Raw genomic sequence first — 23,643 nt, forward strand, 5'->3', positions numbered from 1 at the left:
GTGTGTGAATGATACAATTGGATTATTACATAACTAAGAGTTTGGCAGACTTGTATGGATCATTCATTCTTTTCATGATGATGGTGATCATCTGTTATGCACAAAGGTTGGCAACATTTCTCCTAACTTTACTCCTTTTAAGCTGGTTGATGGGCTGATCCCACTTACAAGCCCAGACAATGGTAATTAAGAAATCAAATCTACAATGTTTATCCATGTTTAAGCACCGCATCAGGCATAAGACAGTGAGTGCAGATATATTCTGATGTCATAAACATTATCAGTAAAAATGTCATAATTGTTCTGAAGTTTAAATGCAGAAATATAAAATGTTGGTTCTCAAAAATGTTGTTATTGTCCATTAAGATCAGTTATATTAAGGGCCAAAAAAGTTATATTGATTTAACACCAAAATATTGTAACCAGTTCTGGGGATACCAGTGCACATCATTGCAGTGTCTTGATACACACAATCAGGTCAAATGAAAAATCTAATAAAGAGTGAAGGAAAAATTCTGCAGATGAAGGGGTCAGAGTAGGTCACAAAAGAAGCCATTCAAAGTAAATTATATTAATGTATAATGTAATTCTGGAATCCAAATAATGTCTTACTGTTGCGGCTATACTACCTTGACTGACAAAACACAGCATTTTAGGCTAAACAAACAGCGAAAACATCCTTCTACAGTCATCATCAATAGGCCTGTGTCACCTATCCAAATACTCCAACCAAAACTCCAGATCTAAAAGCTACTCAACTTAAGTGCTTTTTGACACCAAGAACTGACTTCTGATCGGTGTTAAGGACCACTCATTGTAGGTTACCCAGAATGCACCAGGGCTTTTACCATTCTGCCATGTTTATGCTCTGATTGTGGTGCAAAGCCCTGACGGTTCTACTACTAGCAAGCTGGTTGTTTGAAACCCAAATCGTAAAAATCTCAATGCATTTCTCAATCATATAGCCTACTATAACCCCTATACATCGTGGAAACGGTATTGCGTAATGGCGGCAAGTGCCCAAGGTAGGATTTTTCTATTTTTACGTCAGCTAAATTATTAGTAAACATGCTAGCCTAGCTAGCGTAAGAAAGCCTGAACACAAGGCCTTGTAGCTTTAGCGTAACTGGCGAGAGCAGTGTTTGATAGCTAACAATGTTTTTTCTTGCTAGTTAACATATACGTTCTGATGTAAAATTGTGCCAAACAAAGCTAAATTTGTATTTATCAACGAACATTGTTAATTCTGCCTTCATAAACGAATACATGTGTGACTTATTTTTGCGCAGCACAACGTCAACAGCACGGCATATTATCGTCGTAGTTGAGCAAGATCTACTCTAGTAAGCAAGCTAGCTAGTAGTAGCTACCGACCGTCTGTCTGGCTAGCTAACAATAATCAATCTTCCTATTGTGCTGATTGCACTATTGCAAGTTGCTGCATTTTGCACAAGGTAGTTTTATCTGTGTTCGGCAGCGCGAGCCAACGTAGTGTATACTGTACTATCTAGCTGGCTTTCTCTGCTGGCTCCTACTGAGCTGCTGCTGGCTAGCAAGTGAGGCCTTCTGGTATTGTGTACTATTGTCAGCCGCGCACGTATCAGTTAGGCTAGAAAGTTAATTGTGTAATTGGCTTAAGCGTCACCGATCAAAATGTGTCCCAACCCAATGGTTATAGCCGTTGTATAGGGTTATTATAGCTAGTTTTGAAAGCACACGATTTCTGCGAGTTTGTGTAATTGGTGCTATTTTCGGCTCGTTGCCTTGATCAATATGGTTTAGTATTCTGGTCCGCTTAAGCACTTAAAACATTGCCTTAGTAACTAGCAAGCGAAAAAACAACTATAAACGAATATGATGGACCCGATTGTTTTCTATATTTTTCCAGTATGTCCAAAATTTAGAACGAATTTATTTGATGGATTATATTAGTTATGTAAAGGCAATTGAACTACTCAAATTCACTATAATAGGTCTTGTCTTCTTGATAGCAGATGATGGCTTTGATGAGTATGACAAACCAGGTGCCGAGAGGTCCCGCAGAAGAAGAGGAGAGGAGGATGACGATTTAGAGAGGTAAGTGTAGAGTTTGGGGTCCTAACAAATGTGGGATGCAAATATTTTGCGGGCCATAGTCTTGAGGCAGGCCGGGGAAGGGAAATCTGCTGGATATTGGACCCCCTAATTCTTTAAATGTTCAGGATTGTTAAAATTGTGTAACTGACAAGGCAATATCCCTTGAGTTGCATGCAGTACTTACTATCGTAAGTCTCTCTGAGTTAGTTTACTTACTTGTAACCTATATTTTGCTTTCTCTCCCTTTAAAAGTGACTTTGAGGGTGATTTGTTGGCAGAAGATTGGCTGACATCTAAAAAAGTAAGACAAAACCATAAGCACACAATTTACCTTAACTGACAATGCAATATGACAAGGTTTAAGTGAGTTATTTGGTAATTGATGCATCCTATGTATCTGAGTAAACGGTGTAGAATGGAACAGCAGGCTGGTAGCAGGTGTCTCCTCCACAGGAGCATGTGTTGCTGTGAACTCGGGAGGAAGTAGAGTGGTTAAAAAAATGTCCTTAACCTGGGCAGATTTTCTTCACCACATGGAAATTTAGTTTCCATTGGAGTTGATCACACACAAATACATCTGATGAAAAATTCATTTAAGGATGATTTGGCAAATGTGTCTATACTTAAAACCTATGGCTCATAGAAACAAATATGATAAACAACAGAGCAAGTGGGCTTGCGAGAGATTGAATACAATCTGGTAATTTGATTTCAGAATCCTTCAGAGGCATCAGATGAAGAGCTGAACGATGACCTTCTGCAGAGCGACGACGAAGATCAAAACATAAGGTTTGTTGACAGCATCTGCACCGACGTGGCCGATTCCTCGTCCGCATGATCTCCTCCATTGTGACACTCACGTTTGTTGCTATGCTAGCACCCAGGTTTGCCATTCACTGTTCTGTTTTTTGTAATGCTTTTCAGCGGGCATGGCGTGAGCCTCAATGTCACTCTGGGTGGATCCCTTGACCAGCAGGTCAACACAGATGAGGCGGTCAACCTGGGGCAGGAAGGCTACGAGGAGGCGGAGCTGGGTGGCTATCTGCAGGAGGGGGGCGATTACACCGGTGAGGAGGAGCAGGAGGAGTACATCGGCATGGCCGATGACGCAGGACTGGCCGAAGACCAGATGGAGTACTCTGGAGAGCAGGAAGAGGTGGACCAGCTCTACCAGGACGAAGTGCTTGACATTCAAATCAATGAGCCCATAGATGACGAATTTCAAGTGAGTCCTCCTTTCTCAGGGCCACATTTCAGATATATTCAGGGGGATTTGCCCTAGGGGATGTGGTTTGGTTGGGGGGGTGGGGGGAGGGCTGGGGGGGATTAGATCCATTATCACCCTCCTGCAGTTTATTTATCTGCCCGCTGACAAAGTTTGCACTGACAGCTTGTTTGGCGCGGTGTAATGGCGCTCGGTCGCTTGCTGAAAGGCCTGTGCCATTGTGACCTTGGGTCCTGTATTTTTGTCAGAGTTAGAGGCTGCTTTGTGCATGGAGAGATGTGCTGCCAATTGGACTGAGGTTAATGTGCCGGGGCTTTTATCTGGGGCTCTGACTTGATCTGATAAAGTCTCACATAGGTGAAAAGATTATTGACCCTCCTAAGGACATCACATCCAGTTTCGTAATGATTGATGCGATTTCCCCCCCATTTTATTCTTTTCCATTTCTCCCTTTTTCACCGCGGAATGGGAGGATGAGAGATAAGGTCGGATCCGTGTGCGATGTCTGTTACCGTCCACTTGCTGATGCAATGGCGTTTGACACCTGACAAAGATGTATCGAGCCCATTTTTTAAAACTTCTTCTCAAACAGATAAGCCGTTGACCTTTTTACCGTGGATGTGCAGCACTGTGCAGCAGTTGAAACACATTGCGAGGGAATGCACATTTATATCTCCTGTCCATAATAACGAAGTGTTTACAAGGTCACTTAACTGGCAAGGCTTAGCATTTCTGTGTGCTGTGGTATTCAGAGGTAATATGTGGAACAGTTTAAGGGATTATGGCATTCTGTTCCCTTGGGGAAATCTGCCCATCTATATCAGCAGTGTGGAGCGGCGTTTTTCCTCCAGTAGGTTGGGGGGGGGCGATGGCAGGTTAATGGTGCAGAACACCAAACACTGTCCCCCTGACCTCCAGCCTGACCTTGTTTAGTCATTTGACTCCTGTTATGAAGCATCACGACATGCCATCAAATGATTTCTACATGCATTACCAGATGGTTGTGTGCTTTTGGTAAACATCTAGACCCTTATCACGCTGTAGAATCTTCAGAGTTGTACCCGTGATGTGTGCAGTTGGGGAAGGCGGTTGGCAGAGAGCCTAAATCAAGATAGTTGAATTCTGAACTGCGTTGGGATTCAAACATTGGAGCGAAGTAATCGAAACTGTCGTGTCATACCTCGGTGTGTGTGTTTTAGTGGGATGTTCCTGGTGCCGACTCATGAATTTGCAGCCAGGCCCAACAAAGCAGTGATTTGTGTAGGAGTCAGTAGCTGATATTTTCACCATCACTGAAGCAGAGAGTATGTTTTTATCTCTCTTCCCCCCCCCCCCCCCCTGCATTTCTGTATATCATGTCAAACATTTACATCTCATTGAATTTCAAATGCTGTCAGGAATAGTAATGAAGGCTTGCTCCCACTGTTATGGTAATTCCAAGGGGCTCAATGAACCCCCCCCCCCCCCCCCCCTTAGCCCCCATACACTTACAACCCCCCATCATAACATTTCAATGTTTTCTTTATCTGTGCTCATTTTAAATTTATTGATACACTTGATTTATATGTAATCTATTTTTATTTTTTTACATTTGTGTATAGCTTTTTTTTTTTTTTTGCTGAGACATGAGCCCTCATTTAAATAATGCTAATTAAAATGTTTGCATAGTGCAAAACCTAAACTGTTAATGACTAGGGATATGCCCATGGTAAAACAGGATGTACAGCTGAAACTTACAAGATACCCTGCTGTTCTATAGTGATTTACTATAATGAGATAAGACTCATCCTTTGAATCAAATGTCCAATAAGCTCTGCTTAGCTGTCTCACTGCTTAACCCCCAGCATGTACACCAAGGCTTTAGCACTCCGTTGTTTGTTCATTTGGGCGAACAATATTTTGAGATATACACTCAGAACTATACGACACAGCATTGACATCGGGGCCCTGTATGTGTGTTTAGGTTGACGATTACTCGACCAGCTTCGGCGATGAGCGACTGGAGGAGCAGGTAGAGGAGCAGCAGCAGGAGCAGGAGGAGGAGGAGGCACCTGAGGGGGAGGAAGAGGAGGCTGCCGACGGCTCCCAGTTCCCCGACACAGACGAGGTAGGACACCAGGTCTCCATGCCCCCTCCCCACAGTCTAATCAAGTCTCCCTAACTCCCAAGCCCCTAGTAACATTACTGCACACTCATTTGTCGTTGTGTTTGAACACATTTTCTGCTAAATAGGGCAGACCGTGGTGTGAGTTTGTGGAGAGACTGCAAAAAACGACAAATTAAGAAAATAAAAGGTCTGATTGGAAGTTCCTGACAAAGGTGAATCTCCTCCCCTTTCAGGCTGAGAAGGAACAGGAGGCTGAGGAGGACATGAAGGAAGAGTCTGACGAAGAGGAGGAAGATGACGAAGAGTCTGGCCGGCTGCGCTTCAAGACCGAGCGAAAGGACGTCAGCGTTGTGCGGCTGGCCGACGCAGCGAGCAAACGAAGAAACATACCTGAAACACTAGGTACATTTACTTTATTTTCCAGTCCGTTCATTGTTTCTAGACATATTTCAGAAACCTTGAAATGGCTTTAGTGTAGCACCTACAGTGGCAATACACTAGCACAGTGGTTCTCAACCCTGGTCCTCAGGGACCCCCTGTCCTGCATGTTATAGATGTTTCTTGGCTCCAACACACCTGATTCAAATGCATTTTCGTTACCAAGCTTCTACAGAGCTAAATAACGAGCCATTTATTTGAATCAGGTGTGTTGGAGCAGGGAAACATGTCAAACATGCAGGACGGGGTCCTTGAGGACCAGGGTTAGGAACCACTGCACTAGCACATGCTCATTTAGTCATTTAGCAGACGCACATGCTAGACAGAACATACGGTATACTTTTAGCTTGTATATAACAAAGCCCTTAAGTCATTCCAGGGGTTCATTAAGTGTGTTGGTGTCTTCTCTCTGATGGGTTCTCCTGCCCCACCAGAACTCTCCGAGGAGGCCAAAGCCGACCTGATGGAGTTCGAGGAGCAAGAACGCCAACGGAGGCAGGGTCGCTTCGGTGGTCGAGGAGGACGAGGAGGCAGGGGAGGGAGAGGGATGTTTCCTGGGTTCGGGATGGGGGACTTCCGGGGTGGAGGAAGAGGAAGAATGAATGACCAGAGGATTCCAATGATGCCTCTACACATGGGCATGCAGGTACTGACTCAACCCTTTTCCAACCCTGACCTGCAGTAGCCTGTCGGTATTGTGGCACATGGACACATTTTTCCTTCAATCAATAGTTTTACAATGGAAAAGCTTAAGATGTGCAAGTTGTTCACCCTTGTGTTGGATAGTTTACCTGTGTGTGGCACATTGCTCTTTTCCTATTGGCTTTTGAGATTGCTTGCTAGTGAACTAAGTCATCCAAAACCTCACTTCTCTTATCAGTGTTGATATATGGATTATGCTCAATCGTTTGGCGAGGGTCCATTTAGTTGGCATTACACAGAATTTAATTTGTTCTTTGCATAGGATTTAGTTGCTTGCCCCTGCTTTTTGTTAGATATCTTGCCAAGCTCATAATCCGTTCGTTTAAGTTGCTCATCCATTCATGCAAAGCCTTTGATATCATTTCTGTCAAATGGAAAGTCAATTTATAACATAAAAAAAGAAAAGAAAAGTGTAATTCTCCAAATGGTGGTGCTTTGCAAGATGATGAGGTATTGGACCCCAATTAGTTACCCATAACAAGTGTAGTAAGGGCTGATGTGAATGAAGAAGGGTCCAATGGAAGTTGTCTTACTAAAGCAGTCCTACTGCATATATTGATGCATAAGTCTTAGTTGAGTTGTATTTATTGATTGGAGATTTGAAAAGTTAATGAAGTTATGTTGGGTGATTGGCTTGTCAAGAATAGGTTGTTCAGCTTATTAACTGAAAGTCAGGACCTCCAAGACACAACCCTTTCTGACTTGTGCTCTTTCTATCCTTATCCCTCCGTTTCTCCACATTTCTCCCTGCCTCTATCCATCTGTCCATTTACACTTCCAATTAGCAGTCTCTCTCTAGAATGCCCCCTCCTCACCACCACCATCACCCTCATCATCACCAGCACCACCACAACCCTCCAAACTCTCTCCTGGAACATGGAGGTCCTCTGGCCCAGCAGCCCCTGCAGCCCCTCATCCCCCCCCACATGGCCCACCGCTCGACCCCCACACAGGGCTCGCCGGCCCGGCCGCAGATGGTTCCGCAGGCACGCGTGATGAGCTCCCCGCCATCCAGCAACCCCCACCCACAGCACCAGAGCCAGCAGCACCAGAACCAGCAGCAGGCTCCACAGCAGCCCAAAAACATCCACATCAACCCCCATTTCAGGGGCCCGTCCTCATCCCCTGCCCAAGGTAAGCCTGGAACCCCTAGTAGGTCTCAGTCCCTCTCAGTGCTGTGAGTTGGAGGTTGTTTTGCTGGCTTAGGATATTAAGGTAGACATTATATAACGTGTGTATTATTATTATTTACTTTTTTCATTGGTTACTTGGACTGTGGCTTGTGCAAGTTGTTGGGTTAAGGGCCCTACGCTGCCATTTTGGTTGGCAGTTATCCTTGAACTGCTATGAAAGGTGTCTGGATTAGAGTGTCATGTTGTTGTTTGCCTGAATGACAAGTGAATAGGTCTGCCCGCCAGTAATGGGTTTATCCTCTCCTCCTTTTGGCGGCATCGCCATTTCATTCCCCCAGATGGGTTTATCTTGGCCTGTCTGTCGAGGCTGCAATTGAAATTTGTTAGCAAGGTGTGTGTGTGTGTGTGTGTTTGTGTGTGTGTCAGTGTCAGGGTAGGGAGGCGGCTGTTTCCTCCTCCTGTGACGAAGAGTCCCACTGAAAGATCAGGGATTGCCTCCAGTCATGATTAATTGTATGTGTGGAGAGACAGACATCCAGCCGGTGTGTTTTGTTCGGGGGGAGGGCAGGATAACGGGATACTTATTTCCTCCAGTTGGCACGTTTCCCAAACCTGATTTAGCAAATAAACCATCCCTGAAATGTCTCCCATTTATTCCCCCAAATATTATTGATGCCAAAAAAATCACATTTTATATATTATGAATAGACGATAATGCACATAGAATTGAGTCAAGTCTTAACCATTATGGATGAGGAAAGAATTTTTGTGGCATGTCTTAACCTTTGTGCCTACTATGTGTATTCCATCATTGGGCTAAATCACATGCTTTTACCATTTCCGATGGCTGCTGGCTGCTTCCCAGCAGTGTGTAAATGTGAGCACTTCTTGGAGGGGGAAATTTAAGACGCGTGCCTGTGTAACAGTGTTTAGCAGCGAGGTGTCTAATGGACTCCCCTCCTCCCTCTTTCTCCCCTCGCTTGTCCTGCTCCCTACCCCCCTGCCCCTCCCCCTCTCATCTCTACCCACCATGCTCCTCCAACCTTCCCCCCTCTCTCCACCCATCTCTCGCTCTTTCTCTCATTGCAGTGCCCTTGATGCCGCCTGCTCAGAGCCAGCCCAGACCTGCTGTGGGTCCTCAGAGGTTCCCCGTGAGTAGCAGCTGTCCCTCTCTCTTCCTCTCCCCCTCTTTCTCTCTCTTGCCTCCCATCACACGGTTAGCGTGCCTCTTTGTGAGAGCAATATCATTACGCCATTTAGGCCGGCCGCCCTAGCCAAATACTGTTAGAGCAAATCTGTAAACACACCGATATCGGGCTCCTGCTGCACAACTGGGCGGCGTTGATAGGGGCTCCAGGAAGCGGCTGCTCCTGGAGGGGGCACTGGCGCCGGCAGGGGCTTAGAGAGTCACTCTTCATGGATGCACGAGGGCTAAGGCTACCACAGCCTGGCACATAATGGAATCCTGAAGCCCCAAATCCAGGATGTGCTTCCAGTGGAAAAACAGCACTTTCCCCCCAAAAAAATGTGTGTCCCCAAAGCGGACAAAATCTGAATAAAGACTGAAATACTGTATGAATTATTGAAGTACTGGGGCCTTTTTCAATGGAACTCAAGGCTAAATTTGAAAAAATATGGAATCGGTAGATAATATAAGGTACTTTTAGTATGTGAGTAACAAAGTAGCTATTCCAAAGATTACAGAAAGGCCTGCAAAGTGATTACTGAGTTTAGACTGGGCATGGGGGAACAAAATGCACTGCCAGCCAGTCATCCAGTTAGCCAAATGTGCCTCAAGTTCTTTGGTCCTTCCAGCTAATGATGCTCTGGCATCAGGTGGCCTCATTTCTGACTGACACTCCTGCTAAGAGCTCTTTATATGGATTTATGCAAATTGATAATTGGGAAAATGGCTGCATCCAATTGCATTTTATGTGGTTTTTAACAAACCCGTTGACAAATGAGCCAGGGCCTTCTGTTGGCAAGTCTATATATATATTAGAAAAGAATCTCAGTCTGTGTCCTTTCAATGTCAATTTAGTGATTCCTGTGTTGTCTCACGTGATGATGTGCAGAGATTGATGGTATGGGGTCTGACTGGGAATGGAAGGACTGTTCGTCCTCATCAGGTGGAGGGGGGTTGGAGGGGGTCAACTGGCTGATGCCTCGCACAGTGTCACATTCCCCTGGTGTCAGTCTTGTTTAAGACGGCGGTTGCCAAGAACACCATTTGAAAAATGCGGGTGATGAAACATCAACTTCCTGTTTACCACCGGGCACCCAGTCATCCACCATCATCCATGATATCATTATCATCTAGTTCACTTGTTTAAGGTGAGAGGGATGAGTGTGGGACTCTGAGGCTACATTTCGCAAAGATTAATACTTTTGTTTGCTGTGTCTAAAGACAAATCTCCCCAAATTAATATCACTGCCAGTCCTAATCCTTGAAATTCCATTTCTCAATGAATAATTTCACATTCGGCCCCCTCCCCCGGTCCATTGTTTGACATTTGTCTTAGCTAGCTTGATCTTTATCGCTGGATCAGTTACATATTGAGCACCTTTGACAGTTGAAAAAAAAATATCATCAAGGATTACCAGTCTAGGGTAGGGGAGAAGGAGGGGGGGGCAGTGGGGAGCCAGGCCTTATCAAATGTGTAAATATCCTAATAAAGTACTATGTAGAGAGATACAACCCCAGCCTCCATTGTGCAAACAGGCGCCTGACCTTTCAGAAGCAGAGCGATAACGTCCGCAATAACAATGTGATCCTCTCCCATTCCTTCACCTCGGATTAAAGCCCCCATGATTAACTTTCCGTTAAGCAACTTTGCAGACTCCTCTCCCTCTCCCCCCCCCTCTAAACACTGTCAGTCTGCAGTAGAATAAAGGTGGATTAAAGCCTCGATAGCATCTTAAGTCATTTACTGGGGGGCTCGGTGGAGGTAAAGCACCCCATTTTGTGGAAGTGCCACGTGTTGAATGGAAGGTTAATTTTTCAACAGAGACGGATGTTTAAGAGAATAAAGGAGACAGCTATGAGGGGGTATTCTTATACCGAAGAGGGATTAAAGGATCGTTATCTAGTTTTCCTTGGAAGGTAGCTAGGCGGACGGACGGGGGGGATGGGGTGATGGGGGTAGAACATACAAAAGCGGGGGGTGGGCGGATGAAACAAAGAAGTTAGCGAGCGCTGATCCTTGACTGAAGCGCGGGCGTCCTTGTACCTGACACATTAGCTGTCCGTATCAACAAAGTGGCACTCAGGATTAATGCAGGTTTTAGCCTTCCTTCATTCTCAGGGATTTCTGTCCTCTTCATATCGTCTTGCATATTGATGTACGCAAGTCCAAATCCTGCATAATACAGATGACCCCAGCCATTCAGTTACACCAGCCAACCACACACACACACACACACACACACACACACAGTCAAATGAAATGGTGCGCTGCAAATGCCCACTTTTAATTCGTTTAATTTGTTTGTGAATGCTATATTCCCCACACCATGGGCTCTAATTCCTGAGTGTGTGTGCCTCCTGCCAGGGACCTGGGGACTTCCAGCAGCACATGCCTGGCAGCTTTGGCCAGCCCCAGCGGCCGCCCCATCACATGGAGCCCTGGAGGAACCAGCCCCCTCCGCCCCTCCAGGATAGAGAGCCTTTCTTCATTGGCGGTAGGATACATCCCTGCTGCTCACGCGCACACACACATCCTGTCTCCCCACCCTGCACATTAAGATGTTAACATATTTATCCTACCAGGCCTCACCACCTGTGCTTCACCATTAATGACACTTCATGTTATATGTATGTGTAGATGCATACATTTCAATGAGCCACTATACATATCAATGCATATTTAGTCCTTTTCCTCTGCCGTTTCATGTCAAATGGCGGACGTTTAGTAGGCTAGCGAGGTTACTCCACGATGATAGAGTATGTATGGCTGTTTGTCTCCTGCCATACAACCCCCACTTCTGAGGCGACAACTGATGCATCTTAACCGTCCGTCCAGCAACCAAACACCCTGACGTCTCTGTTCCCTGTTGTCCTCCCTTCTGACAGAGCCGCGGTTCCCAGGGCAACACATGTTCGACCACCCCAACTCCTCTCCTCTGATGAACAGCAACAACAGCCACCACCAGCAGGTACCCAGCCAGGGTCACCCTCCGTTCGGCCAGCCGGCCTTCAACCAGGCGGGCCAGGGCCCGGGTCCTCTGGGCCTGTTCCAGAGGGAGCCCCCCAGACCCAACCTCCCTCCCCAGGGCCACCAGGGCATGGGCGGGCTGGGCCAGCACGGTGGACCCCCCAACAACCGCCAGTTCATGGGGGGCCCTGGCCTCCGCCAGTCGTTCCCCCCGCAGCAGAACCCCTTTACCGCTCAGCAACTTCCGTTTGGGATGCAGGTACGGATGAGAGTAAGTGACCTATACAACCTGTATACAACCTCTATACAGTGAGTGTTTGGTGTCCCGCATGCCGTAGCCTCCCAGGTCTGTGTGACGTGTGGATCGGGTGAAACTTTTTAATCCGTGTTTATCCCCGTGATATGAACTGGCGTGAATATGTTTTTGTTTTATTTGCTCACCATCCTATCGCATTCCCCAGGCGTCCTTGCAATCCTACTCGAGCGCGCGTGGCGTTTATTGTTCTATTCATGAATGTCTCCAGGTTGGAGTCGGACTCGATTATTAAAATGTCTGAGACCCCTAATAATGAACACATAAATAAATTAGGCTAGTTTAATATTGGTGGCCACTGAAGCATTCAGATGAAAGACTAATATTTATTATTGGAGTGAGACCCACAATCCCTTCCCAAAATGGGCTCCACGTGTAGACACAGGCAACAGTGCCCTCTAGTGTAGCGCACTGGGCTGTATCCAGCAGGCTATATGAGGACACAGATTGGAGGTTAATCAGATGCAGAGTGCTGGAAAAACAAGAAATGTGTGCATCAGCTCCTAACCATTAGAGTTGGTCAACTAGAAAAGGGGAATAGAACCCGTGTACACGTCTTCATGCATACTCGCTCCGCTCTCCATTTCCTCCGTTTCTATTTTGTCATTTTTGTTTATTTTCTTTGTTTCGTGGTCCGCAGGGCTTGATGCACGGCCCTCCTCACTCGCAGCTCTCGCGCCACGACCCGCCGCTATCCCATCAGGCCATGCACCAGCAGCACCAGCAGCATCACAGGCAGGACCTGTCCCAGCCGCCGCCCCACCTGCTGCCTCTGCAGCAGCAGCACCACCCCAGCGAGCAGCAGCAGCGGCCCATGATGCACCACTCCCAGGGCCCCTTCCAGCAGCAGCTACTCGGGGGCAGCCCCCGCCAGATGCCCCCGCAGTCCCAGAACCCCCAGCAGCAGCAGCGCAGCGCCCCCATCAGGCCCCGCATGGTGAGGCACAAGCCACTCACGCTTTCCTCACTGACAGAATAGCGGTGGGGATTCTCTGGCAGCGTTTATTATGTTTTTTTAAAGTTTTTTTTTGTATTTACATTTATTCATTTAGCAGACGCTTTTATCCAAAACGACTTTAACCACAAAACGAAAGCTGTTTATTTTTTTTTTGTATGTTTGTCTGCCTTTACTTGAATGGTCCAAATAACTAAATCCAACTATTTGACTTCACTCAAATAACTTTTTTTTTCTTCTCTCTCTCCCGGCAGAGTAATCCCAAACAGATGCAGCTTCTTCCCCAGCGCAACAGCAACCTCCGCGAGCTTCCCGTCGCCACCGGCAACCCCGGCATGAACAGTGCCCGCCCCGCCTCCACACCCACCTCCAACGTCAGACCCGTTGCCAGGGCGGCGCCGGGGATGCGTCCGGGGCAGAACCTCCGGCCCGTGCCCGGTGGGGGCAGAGGCAGAGCCCAGCCCCCCACCAAGTCTCAGGCACCACCCGGGGCCCCAGAGAGAACGGTGGTGAGGAAGGAGATCCCGAGCGCTCCTCCCAGCGCCACGCCAGTCGTGAGTCCCTTCCCTATTTCATTTGGGGTATTCACTTTTCGCAGATGGACAGAACGTGCAGGATAATGGAGTTTAGTACGTTATAAAATATATATTTTTTTTATTGATAGACCTGTGGTAATGTCGCAGCTAGTAGTTGGTAATTTGTAGCTAGTTTTAACATTGTCTTGATGGTAGTGACATTTAGGTGACTGCCGACTTTCTCTATTGAAAGAAGGACACATTGTCCAGGTACTGTAAAGATTTAGCGTCGTTCAGTCAGTGACTCTGTAAAATGGAGCAGCCTGACACACTAGTCTGGACTAAGCCTGTAATTAGTGCAATGGGGGGTGACCAGCGTCCATTAATGACCCAATCAGAAGATTATTAATGGGGAGCAGCCTTGCATGAAGTCCATCAAAAAAGAGAGAGAGAGATGGGGAAAAAAAGAGATCAATACTGTCACATATTTCTCCGGGGTGTATCGACCCTCCTGTATGACTGCAGCAGCGACGCTGCAGTTTGTCGGCTCAAAACGGCGCTCGGCAGCGCCTTTACCGACAGGCTGGAGGAGGAGGAGAATGTTGACCCGTGTGGCGTTTTTGATTTGGTCGTAAAGGACCCCGACGAGGACGAGGAGACGAGGCTGTACCGCCTGAAGATCGAGGAGCAGAAGAGGCTGAGGGAGGAGATCCTGAGGAAGAAGGAGATGAGGAGGCAGATGCAGGCCGGCGTCAGGAAGAAGGAGCTGCTCGATCGCATCACCAGCCAGGGAGCCAATCAGGGCCCAGGACAAGGTCCATTTTCCAATCAGAATGCAGCAGCACCGTATCCACCCCAACAACAACAACAGCAGCAGCAACCGCAACAGCAGAGGCAACAGGCCCCTTTCCCCCCTAAACCCCAGCAACCCCAGGTCCCCCACCAGCAGGGTTCCCCCTTCCCCCCTAACGGCACCCCACAGACCATCCAGTCCCGTCAAAACGTTAAGACCCGTTTGCAGATGGCCAAGGGCGGCCCGCAGCTGCAGCAGCTGCAGCAGCGTCCAGGGCCTGGCGGAAACCAGCAGGAACAGTGGCAGCAGCAGAGGAGGAACGCCCCCTTGCAGAACCCAGTCAGACCAGGCCCTCAGTTCCAGAGTCCCCAGGCCCCGCCGGGGAACATGCCCCTGCTGGAGGGCCCCGGGGTGGGCCAGGGCCCGGACCAGGCCCAGTTTCAGGGGAATAAATCGATCATGAAAAGGACAGTGATGCAGCGGTCCAACAGCGGCGGTAGAGAGACTTTACAGCCGCCACAGAAAGTCCGTGTGGTCAAGCTTCTAGGCGGGGTAAGATTTTCTTCCATGTCTGTTAATCTCACAATGGTTTTTGGTGTGTTTTTTAAATTTGGTATTTTATTTTTTCATCACTTGCTCTGGAAAGGGTTAATGATATTTGAAATATGCTATTTCATTTTGTTCTCATGTCCTGCCTTACACTTGATATTCCCATATGCTACGTCCAGTTCTCCCAAGTTTTACAACTCAACCAAACAAGTTGAACTTAACCAAAGAATTCACATATACTTTTTAAATGCCACTCAGTCCCTTCGGAGGGTCCCTTCTCGCGTCTCCAAACGCGTGGAACCTGTTACGACGTGACACCCAGACACGTCCGTGTCGTTTTGGCTTGAATTGATCTGTAAAAGGGTCCCGTTTCCTCGCATGTTTTGTCCCGGCGTTGAAACTGACTTAACTACCGGGAAAGGCGCCAGTCATTAAAGTGAGCTGTGTGACATTTATCATAGTTCACTGCTCTTAAAGGTTGACGTCCTTGTTTTATAAGACAAGGACAGGTATTCTCTTACGGAAGATAAAGACAAAGGGAAGTGTAAAACCTAATAGATGCCTGAACCCCCCCCCCCCCCCCCCCCCCAATCCCTTCTGCTCCTTTGTCCAAAGCTGATGATTTTGTTCTCATTTGATAAGTTGCTGCTGCTGCGATTGTTAATTAATCTCCATTTGCAGAATCACAAAAGGGGCCCCCGTGTTTGAAACACACAGATTTGCGGTCGGATGTGGAAAGTGTGTGTTTGGGGGGGGGGGGGTGTTAGGAGATGTGATAGTATTTGGATTAAGCTTTCCTCCCCACCGCCCACCCCCGTCCCAGAGAGTAACCCTGCACAGCCGGGATGTGCAGGCTGTCTGCAGATAAAGATAACCGAGTGTCAGGAACATTAATAGAAACCTGTGCCGAGCTATCTGAAGTGCGGCATCTTTCTGAGGGAGCGAGCGAGCGAGCGAGGAAGGAGTGGAGAGGGAGAGGGGGGGGGCCTGAAGGCCCGTGGCTGTGCTGAAAAGCGGTATCTACTGATGCACCCTCTTGCACATTGTTGGGCTGTCATCGACGGCAGCCCCTGACAATGTTATCTCTCTCTGTCTCTCTCTCCATCAGCCTCCCATCTCTCAGGTGCGAGTGCCAGCCTAAAGAATTGTCAATCCATCCAAACGGGCGGCGTAATTAATCTCTCTCCTAACAGGGGGCGAGGCACCATAATACCTGTGTAATAAAAGAGACGCCACTTTTGAGGATTTGGATTTGTATAGCTTAGTCACACAGATGAGAAGTGGGGGGGGAGGGGGCAAATTACATTTTCATCCGGCATAACAACACGCAACACAAAAGCTGGCGGGGGTGGGGCGAGGAGGGGGCGAGGAGGCTGGTTACCGAAGGCTGTGAGGAGGAGGAGGGGGAGGGGGGGGGGGGGGGGGGCTGAACATCAAGCCAATGTCACTCCAGTGTAATACAGCTTAGCATCTGATGGGCGCTATCAGGAGCGGTGAGTTCTATAGGGACGATTAATCCATTTGTGGGCGGGGGTAGGTGTGGGGCGGACAGGTTCCACAGATAGCGGCGCTTCTTTATTTATTCACCCCCGCCGCCGCCCCCTCCCCACCTCCCTCGACTCAGTATTGATCTGTCACATCTCCGTGCGAGAAGGAGAACGCGACCTTCAATTCCTTTTCCTGCGCTCCCCCGCCGCCGCCGCTGCCTCAGCGCAGCCTCGACTGTGACTTTGTTCCGTAATGAGACCACCTCACCTTGTGGAGGCCTGGCAGCCTCTACCAGGCGGCCTTCTTTTTAGCTGCTTGTTGGAGATGGCCAGAGCCTCCCTGAACCCCGCTTGCGCCATGTTGGAAGTGGACAGAGGGGTTAGAATGGCTGTCGGTCGAGCAAACAGTCACTTGCATATGCTGACCCCCCCCATTTCCCTCCCTCCCCCTTATCCAGGGAGGAGACGGGCCGGACGCCTGCGACCCCCTGCAGCAGCAGCCCCTCAGGCCGGGCCCCCCTCTCCGCCAGGGGCCCCTGAGGAAGATCACCCTGGCCAGCCCTCCCGGGGAGCAGCTCCAGAGCCTTGCCACGGCCCTGGAGGCCAGAGGGGGCATAGGCAGCCCGCAGCCAAACAGGGTAGGATAACTCTCCTCCCAAGTGTTGTTTTAACATCAAGCGTACGGTAAATGGGTTGCATGAGGAAGGTACTCGGAGAGTGAAGGCAGAACGGTGCCTTGAATCAGTCCTGCTCTTAGTTCCCGGGTGCCGTTGGGTCCGGCGGCGTCGGGGGCAGACCCAGCCGTAGAGCGGACAGCGTCATCAGACAGGACGGTTTACCAGGTGCTGTGATATTGACCTGCAGAGAGCGGGGTGCCACACGGGGTCTCTCCTGGTCTCTCCTGCACGCCTGTCACAGCCAGGCACACGGTGTCCCATCGGACAGGGAGAGCAGCCACCATGACTCTCTCTCTCTCTCTCCCCCTGTCTAACTTGCTCATCCTCCCCACCTCTCCTTTTTCTGTCGCTCTCTCTGCCTCCTCAACGTATGTTCTGCTTCTTTGCCTCTCTCATATCCTCCCCCTCTTTCCTGAGGTCTCTCTCTGGGTTACTCCTTCTTCTCCTCCTCCTCCTTTCAGGTTGAGGAATGCCACCATTCACTCCCAAGCTCCTGTAAAGATGCAACAGATGCCTGCCCCGAGATCTCACTGTGTTTTGACGTCGATGCTCAATTTAGAAATAAGTTAACCAGAAAATGCATCTCCCCTTCCCTATTTTCTCCAAAACCTTGATTGTGGAGGGGTAAAGACAAACCCACAAGTTTGTGGAACGGTTGTCCATTGGGATGTGTCACAAGTTGACTTCAAGGCTGAATATGTCATTAGAACGTCGAGCTATTTCCCTTAAGCAGGGCTCTAAACAATTGTTGTCTTTTCCCCTCTATTCCCTCTTTCCCTCTCCGCCTTTAAATGCAGGTGGTGGTTCCGGGCCGTGGCCGGGGCAGAGCCAGAGGCAGAGGGGCAGCGAGCCCCAGTCCGATTGGCCGGGGCAGAGTAATGCCCACAAGGCCGAACCAGAAGTCCCCAGAGGGCCAGTCCAGCACTGTATCCATCGAGGGGCTCTCCTCCTCCACCACCGACACACAGCTCAGGAACCTTCTCCAGTCTATCGGACCCATCCAGGTAAGACTGCTCAACCACTGCTCTGAGTTCTTCCGGTAGAACCGGTTCCACCTGCACACAGCCCTGCTTGGTGAAAACGAAGAAAATGGAGGCACGGAGATTCTTGTTTGAACAGTGGTGTATACTGTTGATTTCTTGCATCTCTCGGCACGCTAGTCGATGTGTCTCACTTGTGGTCCTCTAGCGCCCTCTGTCTTTTCCTTTGAACGTTCACCCACGTTTCCTTATCGGCACCCCCCACCCTCACTCCCTCTTGTGGACAAAAATGGCCTTCAGTAGTAGTAGCTGACTCCCCATGCCCCCCCCCCCCCATCAACGTCAAAATATCGACTGTCCCTTAAAAAAAGCCCCTTTAAATCTCTGCAGATGTTCAAAATGCTGCCCCAGCAGAGGAAAGCCATCGCCAAATTTGTCAGTCCCCAGCACGCTCACAGCTTCCAAGTCAGCTTCAACAGGTAAACTCAGTCTGCTTCCTTCTGCCCTTTATCCCAGTATTCTGTTCTACAGTCAGTCAGGCGGTGATAATGTGTTTTCCAAACACAATTATTTTATTTTTTTACAATATCATGTCATCAACAAGAAAATCAGTTATGAACATATATTTATATTATAACCCCATCTGTGATTTTATTTAACAAAAATAATAATATTCACTGATTCAATACCAAGTCTGTCTATTGAAGGCAGCAACTCAATTATGAGTTAGCTTTAAACCTTCTGAGATTTGTCAGTGGATATATGGGCATCCATATCACAGTGATTTGGAGGATGATCCGATTCATTCATGAACGTGAAAACAGTCGATGCACACTTCCAGTCATTCCATTGCCTGTCATCGCTGCAGCTCACTTAAGACTCCTCCTTTTGGTCACCACAGGCACATGATAGATTTGTCCCATATTGACGTGTCGCTGATTGACGGCTAAGGCGCGAGGGATCCGCTGATCAGGACGCGCCGCACACGCCCAGCCCCGCCCGGCAGGAACACTCCCTACGTGTACGAGCAGGTCGTTAGCACACGGCCCTCTGGCACACTACACCAGCTGGCCCTTCCTCAGACAAGCACCTCGTCCCCCCTCGTACAAGCACCACTCATCCACAGTCTGCGGAACTAGGAAGAAGACGCCAGCAGCATGTTTTCCTACCCGACAGGACTGTAACTGTTTATGAACACACTGGAACAATATCTGCTAGATAGACACTCAGCTCTGCTGATGCAGGTTGTGGAAGAAGGTTTGATGAAATCTCTTGCATCCTGCAGAGACGATAATTAGCCGTGCCTATCAACACTAGATAATGGTTGCTCCCTCTCTGTGCCACGCGTCAATAACGACTGACTTGATCAAAGTAGGTTTCCAGAAAGTAATTTGGGTGTGGCCGTTTTGTGTGGGTCGTTGAGATGAGGCTCCTGTTGTCATGTTGCGTACAGGCGTAGTTGCGAGAGGAGTGCTGTCTGCCTGCTGGCATGTTTTCCCCCACCCCCTGCAAGTGTTACCTCCCTCCTGTAGGTGGCAGCATCTTATAGTGAATCTGGTCTTCCCGTTTGGCATCGACAGAATGCTTTCAAGGCAGAGAACATCTTCAAGATGTCCAGAGAGAGGGCGGGGGGGTGGGGTGTAATTGAACAGCCTAGTGGAGAACATTTGAGATGTTAATGGCGACTTATAGTTATGGTTAATTACTTCTTGCTGACTGTATCTCTCCTAGCTTTTTTTTCAACTGGTATTCACAGAGTTAAGACAGCAATTCTGTCTCACTTCCCAGCAACCTTTACCCAAATTACCTAATAGACATTTATGGTAGATATCTCTAGTTTGTTATTCACTCACGTTCAGTGGTAGGACTACACTGGCTACCCAGTGCCTTTGGCTGTAGCATTCCATAATAGCGGATCCTGGATCTTTGATAATTGAATTAGGACTTTTAGCTGGTTGAAATGGAGAACATTTGTACAAAATCTAGAGTTCTTTTTTTTTTTTAAGACAATTTTATTTTTCAGAATCATTGTCTACCTTTGATTAGTGGGCATTTTGACTTCAAGCACGCATGTTGGAGTAGGCTCTGTTCTGTAGACAGGTTTTAAAGGTTACATATTGAGAAGTGGTGCTTAGGTCTAGATAGCATGTATGGCAGAATAAGTTTAAAGAACAGGGATTTCCCAATATAAGTTGCAACTCGTTTGTAATGATTTCTGTTGAAATATGATTTTGGCGATTTGTTATGGAGTAAGGGTTCTATGAATGGTTCTACTTCTATTTAGGGTTGGTGATTTGTGTTGATCCATTCAGGAAACAGTTTAAATTGTTTTGGAGTTAATTGTTTAAGCAGGATGGTGTTTTGAATAGCTCATATATAGACAAAACATGCCCATCTCAAATAGGAAACAGATTTTAATTTGTGACATAGTAGAAAGCAGAAAAGCAACTGGTACGGATAACAGAACATATTTCACTTCAACTTCAGGCATTTGTAATGACAGTCATGAGCTAACAGCACTTTCCAACCTCAGAAAATGTTAATTTAATCAGAATCGATTTAGATTTTTATATTTGACCAGAAGTAGGGTCTAATGTCAGTATCCAACCAGTCAGACAAGGCCATTTCCTTATACAATTCAATTTAATATACTCAAGTTCAGCTTGGACCCACACTTAATTTTTCTAACCAACGTTTTTTTTGCTAACTAAAGATAAGTCACAGAGCTCTTAACATCAGAGTCTGATCGTTATAAAAGTCATAAAATTGAGCAACTTTACATCCAGTGGCAACAGTTTATCATGCATTTAATAGTGCGGGGGCAACCATTATCCATATATTAGTGATCATGTATATAAAACCATAACTTTCACTGTGTTTATCAGTGTTCTCATGTGTATACAGTATGTGCTTTGATGTATGTATCGAGTTAACTTTTTATATATATGAAGAAGTGTCCAGACGTTAATCATTTTACAAACATTTAATTTGTATGTAGAACCAAAAAGCTAAGACTGGACCACATTTCTGTTAATAGGCGTTTGAAGACATTTTAAAGGTAAAAGGAAAAAAAAAATAAACAACTGGCATATATACCATGAAACTACAGGTATGTGAAGCCGAATAACTTCTAGCCCACAATGTTTGTGTGTTTTAATGTCCTCGTTTCTGGTTGCTTTAAGGCAAATGGCATAGTACTTGTGCCTGGCTTGTTTTTGGTGTGATATTTTTGAATAAGGTCCTCACTGTTTGCTTTCACTACCCCTTGGTAATGTGTCCTGCACTTATTCCCGGTGTTTTGTGTTTTTACAAAGACCTATTTTCCACATACTACTTTCAGATACTGAGTCTGAATAAGATTAGAGCTCTTATCTGGTGACGTGCATTTCACTCCAAAACATACACAATTTTGGGCGACTTATCTATGTTGCAGTACAGTCTTTTAAGAATTCTCGTTTTTAGCGCAATGAGGATTTTATCCTTTGTAGGGATTTGCAAGTGGATTTGATTACTTGTTTGGACTAAATTTATGTCCTCAATATTCCTAATTTCTCCAAAGAAATGCATGCAAACACATACTCAGATTTGCCTATTTTCTTTACATCTCACCTTAAATAAGTCATCTTGAATTTGTAAGTTAGAGCAATGCATTATATTAAATACAGTTAAATGGTTTGGTTTGTCACTTGATCACATGGTTTAACTTAAACTTTTGACTTGGACGTTGTTTTATTGTTTTGTTTTTTGTTCCTTTTGTGTTGATATTTTAAATTTGTGAGGTCAACCTGCACTTACTGTAACAATATCAAGCACTTAAATGTTTGCATTTTGAATAGGTTTAAATATAAATGGCAATCCTATGGATTTTCTAAGTATCGGCAATGCCACTTAAGTCAAGTCATGTTATAAGACTAGTTGTCTTACAACGGCGAAAACAGGTTCATATTGGATCTATTTGTACTCTGTTTTAAGGGATTTATTATTGTGTACCAGTTTCACTGGGCATCCCATCTCCAGTAGTGCAAGTTCTGAATCTTAATAATTAAGTTGGATCAAGACTATGCTTCAAGTTACAAATTCATATGCTAATAGTTGTGGATATCCTCATAATTGCTGTCTTTGTTACTTGATAAGAGATTTCTTTTAATTATTTTCTCTACAGTATTTTAAATGTTTCCACTAGGTACCTCGGAGGGGATACAACGTTGGAGGGTGTTTTGTACTTTTTTTTACAGGGCCGTGGAATAGTAACCATACGTCTTTTCTTCATAGGTTGGATCGTTTCACACTTAAAATGTATCAAAGCAGGATCAACATTTTATAGTAAAAAAAATGATGTACATATATTTTCTTATTCAAATATTAAATCAAACATTTGGCATTATGAAGAACACCGACCACAGTTGAACTAACTGATAACCTTTAAAATTACTAGGAATTTTGCATTTTCATATAGCAGATACTGTATTTTTTATTCCAAGCTTTGATCCTGCTTTGATATCCACAGCTCCCATCTCTGATGTGTATAACTTCTTTCATTGCAGGTGAAACAATCCAACGAGAACACCACTGACTTGTTTTTCCTCCCTCAGTATGTGACCAACACAGAAGCATGGCCAATAGGCTGGATTCTGGTGGGGTTCCCAACAACCACTATCCCCCGCTTCCTTCCATTTCCCACCTCTAACTTTTAACCAATGTCTTTTTTTCTTGTTGCTGCTTCTGTTTCGCCAACTCCAGCCCTCTGTACCAAGCTGGGTGGGGGGGTGTATGCCAAGGGGAACTTGCCAGGATTGCCCATTGTGTGTTAGCTCTATGGATGGAAGTCATTCCATCATAGTGACGACACCAGGGGGGAAGGGGGGGGGGGGGGGATGTCACCTGTCTGACACTGTAAGCCACAGGCTTCTTCTCAGCCCCAAGTCACGTCAACTCTGCTTGGCGCTCACTGTTTGGTCGGATTTCGAGAGACAAGATTCCTAGAAAGTATTTCCATTCTCCCGATAATGCTAATCAATGACTTGAGCCTGTTGTGTACCACGACCAGTGTAGCCACAAGGCTCTGTTTACTACTGTGATGTAAGCAAATGTTAATGTTGTACTGTTTCAACACCAAATGTGCAATAACTTCAATGAACCACAATGTACTACACTGTTAATGTTTGATGGCATGGTCGACTTTTGAAACAATAAACTTAATATTTAGAAATGTTTTCCATCTTGCTTTTATTAATAGATTACATTAGATACTTAGATACTATCAGAAAAGACGAGCTTGTTTGTATAATGTTTTTAATTCAGTGGAATAAAAAGTCACTGCCTTTCAAAGAGTTTCATTCTATACAGATGTGTTTCAGAGTAGAAAGGAGATCTACAATTTACCATCACACAGAGTTACAACCTGCTGGTCAATTATGGTGAATCGGAGATGCCTGGTGGTGGTCACCACCAAAAACCTCAGTCTGTTATGATTTGGAAGTAGTACAGAAAGTGCCTATATTCACCCAGCTGGTATTTATCCAAGACTCCTGACTACTCA

At 46.5% G+C, this 23,643-nt stretch overlaps 1 protein-coding gene across 5 annotated transcripts; it reads left to right on the forward strand.

Annotated features, from left to right (window-relative positions):
- The first annotated feature begins 886 nt into the window (after nt 1-886).
- On the forward strand, nt 887-23,313 carry rbm33a (RNA binding motif protein 33a). 5 transcript variants are annotated; one of them, XM_067251602.1, is made up of 19 exons: nt 887-1,025; nt 1,992-2,076; nt 2,329-2,377; nt 2,792-2,865; nt 3,001-3,301; nt 5,265-5,408; nt 5,642-5,810; nt 6,281-6,492; nt 7,334-7,682; nt 8,771-8,832; nt 11,233-11,362; nt 11,754-12,106; nt 12,789-13,085; nt 13,358-13,657; nt 14,256-14,963; nt 16,906-17,085; nt 17,922-18,128; nt 18,495-18,583; nt 19,006-23,313. In XM_067251602.1, exons 1-19 carry the CDS (start codon nt 1,007-1,009, stop codon nt 19,052-19,054), a joined length of 3,777 nt encoding a protein of 1,258 aa, XP_067107703.1. In that variant the 5' UTR covers nt 887-1,006; the 3' UTR covers nt 19,055-23,313. The 5 variants fall into 5 exon arrangements, with proteins under 5 accessions (XP_067107703.1, XP_067107707.1, XP_067107704.1 ...); XM_067251606.1 differs by having other exon boundaries at nt 11,754-12,094; XM_067251603.1 differs by having other exon boundaries at nt 7,337-7,682.
- The last annotated feature ends 330 nt before the right edge of the window (nt 23,314-23,643 follow it).

Source organism: Osmerus mordax, chromosome 15 (assembly GCF_038355195.1).
Source record: "Osmerus mordax isolate fOsmMor3 chromosome 15, fOsmMor3.pri, whole genome shotgun sequence".
NCBI lineage: Eukaryota > Metazoa > Chordata > Actinopteri > Osmeriformes > Osmeridae > Osmerus > Osmerus mordax.

What these genes read in the sequence shown, in the direction of transcription:
- rbm33a (XM_067251602.1), top strand. An exon ending in AGTTCCCCGACACAGACGAG is followed by an intron (nt 5,409 to 5,641) that starts GTAGGACACCAG and finishes CTCCCCTTTCAG; the next exon opens with GCTGAGAAGGAACAGGAGGC. An exon ending in AGAGCCTTTCTTCATTGGCG is followed by an intron (nt 11,363 to 11,753) that starts GTAGGATACATC and finishes CCCTTCTGACAG; the next exon opens with AGCCGCGGTTCCCAGGGCAA.